This window comes from Chelonoidis abingdonii, chromosome 3, assembly GCF_003597395.2.
Source record: "Chelonoidis abingdonii isolate Lonesome George chromosome 3, CheloAbing_2.0, whole genome shotgun sequence".
Taxonomy (NCBI): Eukaryota; Metazoa; Chordata; order Testudines; family Testudinidae; genus Chelonoidis; species Chelonoidis abingdonii.
Genome location: NC_133771.1, coordinates 197,973,305 through 197,986,219, shown reverse-complemented (window position 1 = coordinate 197,986,219; position 12,915 = coordinate 197,973,305). Strand labels below are relative to the sequence as shown.

The following is a 12,915-nucleotide window of genomic DNA, read 5'->3' as shown; positions in this document are numbered from 1 at the left end:
CAAACATGAAATTAAATTCAAAAGTTCGTGGGGCTTTTCCTGTCTACCTGGCCAGTGCATCCGTGTTCAAATTGCTGTCCAGAGTGGTCACAGTGGTGCACTGTGGGATAGCGCCCGGAGGCCAATACTGTCGATTTGCGGCCACACTAACCCTAATCCGATATGGTAATACTGATTTCAGCACTACTCCTCTCGTTGGGGAGGAGTATAGAAACCGATTTAAAGAGCTCTTTATATCAATATAAAGGGCCTCGTTGTGTGGACGGGTGAAGCGTTAAATTGGTTTAACTCAGCTAAAATCGGTATAAACGCGTAGTGTAGACTAGGCCTGTGATTTTGAAAGTGTCTAAATACCGTACATGTGTAATTAACTAGGTACATTGTCATGTAAATAACACAGACTTTTAAAAAACTTTGTGAATTGCTATGTCAGCAGGTTTTGATAAGGGAATGTTTAAAAATTGCTCTCTTAGAAAAGTAATTTATATAACTCCCACTTTTGAAAATACTTGTCAATACCAGCTGAAGCACATTTCAGATTCAAAAATAGTTTTCTTATAGTTGTGAATATACAAATAAAATTGAGTAAAAGAGCACTGTCTTAGGGAAATGATTTAATATGCAATATAGACAAATAAAGAATTTATATACATATCAATACTCTTTTTCATATGTAGGTCCATTGCAAAAGAGCTTGCAGACTGGCTTATCAGCAACAATGTGGTTGAACATATTTTTGGACCAAATTTACATATTGAGGTTTGTGTAAAATAATCTGATTTTTGCTATATTTATGGAGGAGTAATTCTTTGTTCTGTTAAATCTATCCTAAATATGTTCTCTCTTTGCAGATCATCAAACAGTGCCAAGTGATTCTCAATTTTCTTGCAGCTGAAGGGCGACTTAGTACTCAGCACATAGACTGCATTTGGGCAGCAGCGCAGGTATATAAAATATTTATATTCGTGAGAAGGAAATAAAATAGCCAGTTGAATTCCATTTGGTCTTAGATTCACAAAGCAATGTTTCTTACTCTTTCCTGTTTGTCATTTACCATACTGGTACAGCATATGTCATGCAATCATCTCCACAACTTGAGTAAGATATGCATATTTTCCTATACTGCATCTACACTAGCAAATTTTGCACCTCTGATATGCTACAGGCACAGCTCCGCCAGTGATAGCAGTGATGGAAGCTGTAGGCTGTGACTCGTGCATTTTTACTACTGTGTTGTCTAGTGAAACTGTCTGAGTCCTTTGTGCACAATAATTTGCCACTGACAGTGCTACTCTGGAAAACTGTGGTTTTGATATTTACTACTGTAAAAGCAAACCTAAAATTTGAAGTGTAGAAAACAATGAGATGTTGTATTGAATTTTCCCTTGGCTATATTGAGAACAAACAATTATGAAGGTTTTCATTCAGAAAGATAGAGCATATTTGCTAACTTGTTTGAATTATTGTTTACTCTGATATTTTCAATAATTCAGTAATTGTTTTCAGTAATTCTTTTTTTGGTTGAGATTTGAGTAATGCAGACATTTGTGTATTCTGATACGAACGCACACACGATGTGCAAGGTCAAAAACCTCAGTGAAGTGCAGAGAAATGAATAAAGATTGAGATATATTTGTTTAGAAGCAAAAATTGTATGACTTGAGAGTGCTTTTAAATTTATTATAATTTTGGGCTATAATACATTTTTTCTGTTTTCGAGAATATTTTTCATTTGTTTTATTCTGACACCAGAATAGATATATTAAAACCTATGTGTATATTTTTATACTTCGTTAGTTTTCATAGAAATGGGCACTGATGGCTTCTTGTGTTATTAGTTACTGTAAGTTGGTTTTGAATGAAAGCTGCAATTAGATTGTCTGAAGAAGGTTGCTAGTGCTTTCTTTATCAAAAATTTCCCAAGGTCACTCCTCAAAATGTATTTTAAAATGCCATTTCTTAAAACAGTATTAATGAAAATTAAGGCCTATATTTGTTTAAGTAATAACACATTTCTGCAGTTTGAAATATCAGTTTCTTTTTCTTCATAGCTGATAATGGGTGCGGATCTTTGGCAGATCGTGTTAATTAAATGCAGAGAGTCCATACCATCTCTCTGTAGTTATCTCCTGATTTCTTTCTCCCATTTTCCTTCCTTACACACCTTTTTTCCTTTTCTCGCTACACAGACTTTTGGGCAAGCACTCCAGTTCCATAGTACTGTTGGAATCCTGGTTTTAGACATGAATGTTGTTGCTGTTGTGCTTGTCAAGGCGCTTTTATATTCATGCAGCTCCATGGAGATAGCAAGGAAGATGAACTGCCATTTTTAACTTTAAAAAAAATCTCTTAGCAGAGCAGCACTATTCCAAAGAGCTTAAAAGGGACAAGAAATGATGTTTTGTCTTTATTACTGCTTCCCCATATAATAGTTAAATCATTGTCAAAGGGCCTGACCCATGGATAGTAGCAGAAACACATTGGTGTTAGAGTTTAAGGCTACAGAACTCTGGGAATTGTGCTGCTTGTTCAAAAAGTAGAGATCGACTAAGATGGAGAGAGAATGACCGAATCCTGGGACTGAGAAAGGAGATCTAGGCTGAAAGCATCATTTGTATTTAATTAATGTACTATACCAAAGAACTTCTCCACTTTCAAGAGTAACATTATCAATGCTGCAGCTTCACGACGTAGGTTAGAAGAGAGCTGAAAGATCTATTTAAAACTTAGTGTTTTATTTTTGATATAATTTTTAAGTTATAGCCTGCTTTCATTATTGCTTTCACAAACAGTAACCATATCAGTATCAGTAGGTCTCATCCATTGGCAGAAGTTTAAGCTGCAGCTGTTAATTAGCTCTTAAGTCTGCATTTCTTGCCTTTTGTGTGTTTAATTTCCCAAGCATAAAGTTGCATTAATGTATTTTTCATAGAATTGCATTATGGGTGTTCTGTTCAGTAGGGAAATAAAGATGAAAAAAGCCCTCTGAACTGCTGAAATAGGGATTGGAAATAGAGACTTTTTTCAAGTTTAAATTTGGTGTTTATCAGTGCTCACTAAATATAAAAGAAACTTCCCTTAACAATAGTATATTCCAGATATGAGACTTAATTCTTTCTTCGCTTCTTGCTCAAAAAGATTCAATTTTTTGCTGTAAGAACCTAGCAGGTCTAAACTGCTGCTCTGAAAAGAGTTTAGAACAGGGTTTCTCCACCTGCGGGTTGGGACCAAAAGTCAGTCAACAGAATGTTTCAAAGGATTGTGTGGCAGCTCCTGTCCCACGGGGATGTCTGGGCTCGCCTCCCTGCTCCAGGTACTGAGCAATACAACCTCTTGGGGTTCCAGCACCACTCTGGTTTGGCCCAGCCGTCATGATAATAAGAGTCTTGGTAGGCCAAATTTAAGTGAGAGGTACTGCAACCCCATGAGCTGGGTCACAACTCCACTTTCACAAATTTGGTCCAGTCAGGGGCATGGGGCCAAACCTGAGTGGTGCTGCAACCCCGAAGGTTGCAATGCCTGGAATGGAGAGCCAAACCCAGCCAGCATCACAGCACAAGAGCTTCAGGAGCTGCCACTGTGGGGTGAGTATGAGGCAGGATCCAACTGAAAACTACCCCCAGACTATTTACAGGGTCATGACAGGCCATACACATTTACAGATGAGTCCTGAAGCCAAAAAGGTTGAGAGTCATTGGTTTAGAAGATTAGCATTTCCCACCTGTATTCTGCTTAGACGGAGCAATGGAAAGAGCAAGAAGACACACAATATCACTTGGACTGTGCAGCTATTTAGACTGTTGAAACAAAAATGTTCCTAAATTTTGAAGATGCAGCTTTTGCTTTTGGAGTGTAACGGGGCGGGAGTCTCCCTGTGGCGCCTCCTGCTGGTGTCTTGGGAATTAGCTCATTTCCAGCCTTGGAGCGCCCTCGGCATGCCAGTGTCCCACTTCTGGTTGTCCCCATGTCCCTTCCTGGACTCCATTATCTGGGGTGCTGCCCCCTGGCGGTACACTCCTCAGTCTCAGGGTCTCCCCTCCTTAGAGAACCCTCACCCTCTATCCCTACCAGGCCTCAGTCATAGGCTACTGCCAGTCACCAACTAGCTCCCGTTCCCTGGGGCAGACTGCAGTATAAGCTACTCATCACTGGCAAGGAGAGTTTGGACCTGCTGCCTTTCTCTGCATCCCAGTACCTCTATGGGGCCTTGGACAAGACCCTGCAGCCTGGGGGAGTTGCCAGCCTAGAGCTCCCCAGCCCCTCTGGCCTTTCCCCAGCCCTGCCTTACTCGAGATACCCTGAGCTTTCCAGCAGCCAAACCTCTCTCTCTCTGAAAGCAGAGAGAGACTGTGTCTGCTCCTGGCTTTTCTGGCTTTTATAGGGCCAGCTGAGGTCTGATTGGGGCATGGCCCAGCTGTGGCTGCTTCCCAATCAGCCTATTAGCTGCTTTCCCTGCCACAGCACTCTCCCAGGGCTGTTTTAAGCCCTTTAGGGCAGGAGCAGGGTAACCACCTTGCTACATGGAGCAAGAAATTTTAGAACTGGAACAGTTAGTAAGTACATCTTTGAATAGTCAAGCAACTTTTGGATCTAGCCAAACTATTTTGAAATGGAGATTTCAACAATTGGATGATGGTGGTAAGAAGATAAAGACAAAAAGGGTCAGAAGGGACCTGTTAAAGATCTGTTTCGTTATTAACTAAGGTCCTGATCCTGCAATCACATAAGAACATGCATAATTTTATACATATGAGTAGTTCCATTGGCATCAGTTTGACTACAGGTCTGTTGTATCTTAGGCGCATTTAACATGCGCAATTTCAGCTTTACGCGGTCAGCAAAACCAGGAAAAAAAGAAAAAAAAAAAAGAAAAAAATAACAATTTAAATACTTTTTCTGTAGTTCGGGCGATTCCGCCCGCCATTACACTCAATGTAATTTTGACTATACGCAATTTTCACTTTACGTGCTGACTGCGGAACATAACCTCAGCGAAGGTGAGACAGACCTGTATTCATGTGAATAAAATTATGTACATGTTTAAGTGACTGCAGGATTGGGGCACAAAGTTGAAAAGAAGTGCATATCGATTTGATATGCACTAGCTTTTGTCAAGGACAGATGGTTTTTTAACTATTCTTTCAATTCCAGTCATGTACATGTTAGAAATCTCATACAGTAAAAGATGCAAACTAATTTCAGTTAGGTGCTGATGAGAAAAATGTCTATCTTATTCAATATATCTGAAAATGGTGAAATTATGTCTCTTAAGGGAAAACTGGATCCTGCTCTTATTTTGATACTTTTATTTATTTGACAGCTGTAATGATTTTTTTTCGAAAAGCAATAATTTTATAAAAATGGCAATAGAGAAAGTGAGAGTTAAGGCATCTCTTGTCCCTCCTTCTTCAGCCTCTAAATTGTGACATAAATCTCTTTTTCTTAAATTTACTCTCCTTGGATGAAATTCACCCTTGTGTAGATATAATTTGCACCATTTTATTCCCACTTGACCCCTGTACAGACCAGTGACTGCCCCCCACTCATTTTTCTCTTTTAGGTTAATGGTAAAATGAAAGTCATTTTTTTTTAAATGATATATTTTTGAAGTACATACTTGCTAACCTAAATCCAGAGCCTATTATACTATTGTGTATTTTATTTATTGAGTACGTGATCCATACAAAAATATATTAATCCTTCAAAGCAAAGGTGAAAGTTGGCAGCCTATTCAGGCAACACTTTGAAGTCAACTTTCCATTGTTTTGCCTTGAGCGCTATCATTTTCTGGTGCAATAGGAGGTTCCGTTGAAAAAGTCAGTCACTACTATTTCTGTAGTAATTAAAAGCAGTTTTGATAAATTCTGTTTTATAGTTTACGTCTTAATTTATAGTGCCTTCATTTGTGTTCACCACTGTTAATATCAAATGTAAATACAGGTCTGTCTCATCTTACGCTGGGGTTACGTTCCGCAGTCAGCATGTAAAGTGAAAATCACATATAGTCAAAATTACATTGAGTGTAATGGTGGGTGGAATCACCCGCACTACAGAAACAGTATTTAAATTGTTATTTTTTTCTCTTGTTTTTTTCTTGGTTTTGCTGACTGGGTAAAGCTGAAATTGCCCATGTTAAATGCGTCTAAGATGTGATAGACCTGTACTCTTTTGTCCCTCAGGAATTTATACACAAAACTTAATTGATTGAATTTATAGTTAAATCAAAAATTCAGAATAAGTTCTAAACAATTTTCTTTAATCTTCCCAAAACTTTTATAACCTTAAAACTAAGCAGGAGTTCAGTGATTTTATATGTCATCTTACCAAAATTCACTTGGTTGTTAATGAGAAGCTAGGTTAAATAAAAACTGAAGGTTTGATACTGCTCAGAATAGTTTTTGAATGATAAAGTTGCCTGAGAATTTTTATGTGAAGAAGCTTTTTAATGAAGACAATTTTATGAATGTTTGGAAATTTATTTTCCTCTCTCTTATGTCTTTTTGTTTGTATTTTGTAGCTGAAACATTGTAGTCGCTATATACATGATCTGTTTCCTTCATTAATCAAGAACTTGGACCCTGTCCCGCTTAGACATCTTCTTAATCTAGTGTCAACTCTTCATCCAAGTGCTCATACTGAACAGGTAAAAACAAAAAAAACCTGAAGTACAATAGTACATGTTTTAACTTCTTCAATGTCATGTGTGACAAGAAAAAGAAAATATACATGATATTGGCTCACTGGACATGTACAGTCTGTTTCTCTTCATAATTTTTATAATATAGGAATATGCAGTAATGTACTGAATAGGATTTTTGTGCTGAATAGGATTTTTGTGATGCATCTTAAATTAGCCTTTCTGGCTTTTAACTTTTGATATCCATTTAGAAGTTGATAAATTTCCTTATATTTAATATTAGACATTTCTCCATTTTGTATAACAAAGCATTCACTTGTTTTCATGATTTATTTACTTTCATGTTCCATTGTATTGGAGTTCAGAAGAAGCAACAAGTGTATCTTTTACATTGGAAACCAATTGCTTTTTCATTGTACTAAAATCTTATCTAAAAGTTAATCTGGTTTTGTTTATAGACCTTATATTTGGCATCAATGCTTATAAAAGCACTGTGGAATAATGCACTAGCAGCTAAGGCCCAGTTATCAAAACAGAGTTCATTTGCATCTTTACTCAGTACTAATCTACCCATGGGAAATAAGAAAGGTGAGTATATATTTTGCAGTGTAATGTTTGTATATTATTCCAAAGTAGATACTACAGTTTAGTCTTTGATTTTTAATCAGTCAGTGCTAACTGGTAATTTTGAACCATAAGCTCATGTAGTAGACACCATATGAAAGTAAAATTTGAAAATGTGGCTTGCTGTATCATTGAGGCAGACTTTTCAAGTCAAGGATAATAAAGAAGATTACAAAGAGATTACTCCTGTCCCCACCCATATCCTGTAAAGAGACATTGAAGTTTCATGAACATCTTTGAAAACCTTTCCATTCACAAACAATTCTGCGTATACATCCTACATTCAATTCTATTCTCTTTCAAAGATTTCCATGGAGTACCTGCTGACTGCACCTATTCTGTTGAAGGTTTACAACTGTAGTTCATTCTTTTATTTTCTAAATCTTTACCTGTCTTTACCTGAATTTTCATTTAATTTTCATTCCTTGACATTACATACTGCTCCTCTTTTCTTAGGCTTCTTTGTGTAGACACTCACGGACAGCCACTTTGGAAGGTGGTGTGGACCTATTTTATTGTAGGTTTCCTTCCTTTGCCACTGTTAATTATATACTATAAGCAACTGATATGCAGAACCCAAAGAAACTCTGTCACTTAGAATGTTTCCCTCCTGTTTTTTCCTTTCCCTTCAGAGGAAGAAGAGCTCAGAAGGGCAGCCCCATCGCCTTGTAAGTTGAGTACTAGAAATACTCTGCAACCTCAGTTATAATCTTTTGATAGCATGAATGCAATCTGGAGCAATAGGCTTTGTATAGCAGAGATGAGTTTGTGCAATTTTTAAAGTATATTTTAATGAGAAGTCAGCTGAAAATTCTTTTTTGTGTAGATGGTGACAAATTGATATCTCTGTCACATTATAAAAGTAACATTGGAACTCGTGATTTGCAGCAAAGTGGTGACTACCTTTCAAAAATATTATATTTAAAGGAGTCCAGCTTACGTTTTGAGTTACATCCCCCGTTGAGTTGTTGTCAGGAATATGGTGTTGACATCAAGGAGACTAGGTAGATATGTATAATACTGTTAATGTATAGGTTAGTGAAAATAACATAACTAGGAACATGCTTTTAAAATAGGGTCACCTGCAGCTAGTCCTCAAAGTAGTGACAACAGTGACACCCATCAAAGTGGAGGTAGTGACATTGAAATGGAGGAGCAGATAATCAACAGAAACAAACATGTGCAACAACGACTTTCAGATACAGAGGTACAATTATAGATGTTCTGTATTTAATTATTGATTTGCTATTAATCGGTTATGAGAATAATTTTTCTGAGACTTTTGGATAGTTTTAAGGGACAAACACAGTTCATAATATGCATGCATATATTCTTTTCTTACTTATGTCTGTGAAGAGAGGTCAGGAAACCTTGCTTCAAGTTACTACCCTGCCTCGATACCTGACGCCAAGGCCAAGGCCCAGGCCCAGTCTAGCCCTAAGTAAACAGACAGAATAAAAAAAAAAAGAGTACTGCATCATAAAATATTTTTAAGTTAAACTCTACTTTAGTGTATTTGTATCATCTCTTACTTAGCAAATGACTGCATGAACGTGGGAATGAACTTTGATTCCACCCTATATATGTGTGAAGCATGTGATCTATTACGAATAGGGTAATCTGATTTTTTTAATGTTTTGTGTACCTAAATCTTGGTCAAAACAAACCTTGTAGAACTGTGTCACGGTGAAAGAACTCCTGAAGAATGGATGAAAAACAGTAGATTCGATGTATATCCTTACAATTAAAGAATTTTGGAATTTGTCTAATAAATATTTTATTAATGTTGATTTTATACTATATATATAGTTAAACTATATATATATAGTTTTACAATTTATTTTGGATGTAATCAATTTTTTTAACATTATAGGAGTCCATGCAAGGAAGTTCTGATGAGACAGCAAACAGTGGTGAGGATGGCAGCAGTGGTCCTGGTAGCAGCAGTGGCCACAGTGATGGATCCAGTAATGAGGCCAATTCCAGTCATGCAAGCCAGTCTGCAGGAAGTCCAGGGAGTGAGGTGCAATCAGAAGATATTGCAGATATTGAAGCTCTCAAAGAAGATGATGAGGAAGAGGAGGAAGATAGGGGTCATAATCCTCAGAAAAACAGTAGGAGCACAGAGCTACTAAGCAGGAAGATAGAATCACAAGCAGGCATTTGTTTAGGAGATTCACAAGGGGCAGCAGATAGGAGTGGTGCAAGCAATGGGTCAGGAAAGGACCATGTTTTTAACACTGAGTCTGTCCCTCCAGTGGATAGTCGAATTAGAATGCTAGATGCCTGTTCACACACTGAAGATGCAGAACATGATATGACAGGGGAAATGAATCCGGCTCACATATCACAAGGGTCTCAGGATTCTTGTATAACACATACAGGGAACTTCCTTGGGGAAACCATTGGAAATGAATTATTTAACTGCCGGCAGTTTATTGGGCCACAGCATCACCACCACCATCACCACCACCATCACCATCATGATGGGTAGGTTGGTTATGCTTCTTTTAATTTCCTTTACAATAGCAATAAGAGTGATAGCTAAATGTACAGTTCAGACATGTTTTTATAGATGTGCCATGTTCCTGGATCATTCAGATAATTACTTTTTTAATACCCTACAAATAGTTGCACAACAATCTATTTTATTGTCTAATTAAAGACAAATTTTTTATACTGGATGAAGAGAGATGCTGGAAGAAAACACTTGAGATTCTTCTGTTGGCAAATTTACATTGTTCAGCTAGTAACAACAACATGGTGACTTGATCTTTCATTAATGAAGCCGAAGATTTGCTTTTTAGTTATCTTTCTAATTTCCATAGTGATAAACTGTGTTGCCAGGTGGTTCATATCTGTGTTTATCTGTATATACACACACAAGTATCACTTCATGCAGATAAACTTAACTGCTGCGTTGAATTGCTTCATTGCATACAAATTAGGGGTGTCAATTAATTGCAGTTAACTCTCGCGATTAACTCGAAAAAATTAATCGTGATTAAAAAAGTTAATTGTGATTAATTGCACTTATAACAGTAGAATACCAGTTGAAATGTATTAAATATTTTTGGATGTATTTCTACTTTTTCAGTATTGATTTCAGTTACAACACAGAATACAAAGTGCACAGTGCTCACTTTATATTATTTTTATTACAAATATATGTACTCTAAAAATGATAAACAAAAGAAATAGTATTTTTCAATTCACTTCATACAAGTACTGAAGTACAATCTCTTTATCGTGAAAGTGTAATTTACAAATGCAGATTTTTTTGGTTACATAACTGCACTCAAAAACAAAACAGTGTCAAACTCTAGAGCCTACAAATCCACTTAGTCCTACTTCTTATTCTGCCAATCACTAAGACAAACAAGTTTGTTTACATTGATGGGAGATACTGCTGCCTGCTTCTTATTTACAATGACACCTGAAACTGAGAACAGGCATTGTTGTAAGCTGGCGTGCAAGGTATTTACATGTCAAATATGCTAAACATACTTGGCCACCCATTCCAGAGGACAGGCTCCATGTTTATGATGCTTGTAAAAAAATGGTCAATTAAATTTGTTGCGACTGTACTCCTTGGGGAGAGAATTGTGTATCTCCTGCCTCTTTTACCCACATTCTGCCATATTTGTTCAATGTTATAGCAGTCTTGGATTAATACCATACTGTTCGTTTAAAAACACTTTCACAGCAGAATTGACAAACACAAAAGAAGATTTCTAGAACTAGCGACAGCACACCAAGCAACACCAAGAATTAGATTAAGAATCTGAAGTCCTCCAACTTGAGAGAACGAGGTGTGGACCATGCTTTTAAAATTCTTAAAGAGCAGCAGTCTGATGCGGAAACTACAGAACCCAACCACCAAAAACAGAAAATCGACCTTTGCTGTTGGCATCTTGACTCAGATATGATAAAATGAACATGTTCCAGTGTTTTCTGCACTGCTTTGGATTCATTTATAACCAGAATCTGCCATTCATCAGCATGGAAGTCAGTCCTCATTTTAAATGATCTGATGTGATGCATGGATCTGCACTCTTCTACAAAGTTGTCAGAGTGACAACTAACTGGGAGAAGTGGTAGATATGCCGAAGGAGGGATAGCATACAGAGAGACCTAGGCAAATTAGACGATTGGGCCAAAAGATTCTGATGAGATTCAACAATGAACAAGTGCAGAGTCCTGCACTTAGGAGGGCAGAATCCATGCACTTTTTGCAGAGAGTGGAGCAGAGTGGCTGGCAGCAGTCTGCAGAAACGGACCAGAGTTACAGTGATGATAAAGCTGGATATGAGTCAAGAGTTGTCTGTTGTCCAAGAAGGCTAATGGCATTTTTGGCTGTATAGTAGGTGTTTTTTGGCATTTTGCCTTAGGCAGATCGATTGTATTGTTGAATCATTTTCTCTCTCTATTTGATGCAGTTTTTTTTAGTTTTTTGTTCTCTTCTATTATGTATTCTATGTCATTGTGTTCTCTTTCTATCTTATTTTTGTATCTTTTAGTAATATGTTGTAATATATTTGATATATGTTATTTCCTATGGAGGCGATATCTATATATATGTATATATGTGGGTAGCACATGGAATCTAGGTATGTATGTTATGTTGCTGATGTGATTACTTAAGGATGGTTATTTTTTCGTCTGTAATGAGTAGTATGTTTGGTTTGGATTGATCTATTCTTTTTTTTTTTTTTTTTTTTTTTTTGCTTCACTACCTGAGAGGGTTCTAGAAGAGTTTATGAATTCTAGATCTTGTCTCTAGTGGGTAGCATATATATCTATGATTATATCTATAGGATGTATGTCTTAATTGTTGGGGAAAGGTTTAGGTTGGATTTAGGAAAAACTTTTCATCAGGAGGATGGGAAGCACTGGAATGGGTTACCTAGGGAGGTTGGTGAATCTCCGTCCTAGAAGGTTTTTAAGGTCAGGCTTGACAAATCCCTTGCTGGGATGATTTAGTTGGGGATTGGCCCTGCTTTGAGCAGGGGATTTGACTAGATGACCTCCTGAGGTCCCTTCCAACCCCAATATTTTATGATTCTGTGAATGGTGGTTGAAGCATGAAGGGACATATGAATCTTTAGCGCATCTGGCACGTATATATCTTGCAACGCCAGCTACAACAGTGCCATGAGAATGCTTGTTCTCACTTTCAGGTGACATTTTAAACAAGAAGCAGGCAGTGTTATCTCCTGCAAATTGTAACCAGCCTTGTTTGTCTGAGTTATTGGCTGACCAAGAAGTGAACCTGTAGGCTCTAAAGTTTTTCATAGTTTTATTTTTGAATGCTGTGTTTTTTAACATAATTTTACCTCTGCGAGCTCAACTTTCATGATAGATATTGCACTACATTACTTGTTTGAGGTGAATTGAAAAATATTTTTTTTTGTTTTATACAGTGCAAATATTTGTAATAAAAATAAATACAAAGTGAGCACTGTACACTTGGTATTCTCTGTTGTAACTGAAATTAATATATTTGAAAATGTAGTAAACATGCAAAAATATTTAAAATAAACGATATTCTATTGTTGTTTAACAGCGCAATTAATCGTGATTATTTTTTTAAAATTGCTTGACAGCTCTAATACAAATATTTTTTATTTCATCTGTTGTGATAAATTATATCT

At 36.9% G+C, this 12,915-nt stretch overlaps 1 protein-coding gene across 5 annotated transcripts in view; it reads left to right on the top strand.

The window, feature by feature from the left end:
• The window catches only part of USP34 (ubiquitin specific peptidase 34), a 299,367-nt gene that overhangs the window by 98,243 nt on the left and 188,209 nt on the right, over nucleotides 1–12,915 (top strand). For 4 of the 5 annotated variants that reach the window (XM_075064436.1, XM_075064434.1, XM_075064433.1 and 1 more), the window contains exons 9-15: nucleotides 678–759; nucleotides 852–944; nucleotides 6,518–6,643; nucleotides 7,096–7,225; nucleotides 7,894–7,929; nucleotides 8,338–8,468; nucleotides 9,135–9,751. In XM_075064436.1, the coding sequence (XP_074920537.1) occupies nucleotides 678–759; nucleotides 852–944; nucleotides 6,518–6,643; nucleotides 7,096–7,225; nucleotides 7,894–7,929; nucleotides 8,338–8,468; nucleotides 9,135–9,751 (1,215 nt within the window). The remainder of the gene's footprint in view (nucleotides 1–677; nucleotides 760–851; nucleotides 945–6,517; nucleotides 6,644–7,095; nucleotides 7,226–7,893; nucleotides 7,930–8,337; nucleotides 8,469–9,134; nucleotides 9,752–12,915) is intronic. The other variant, XM_075064435.1, reaches the window with a different exon arrangement.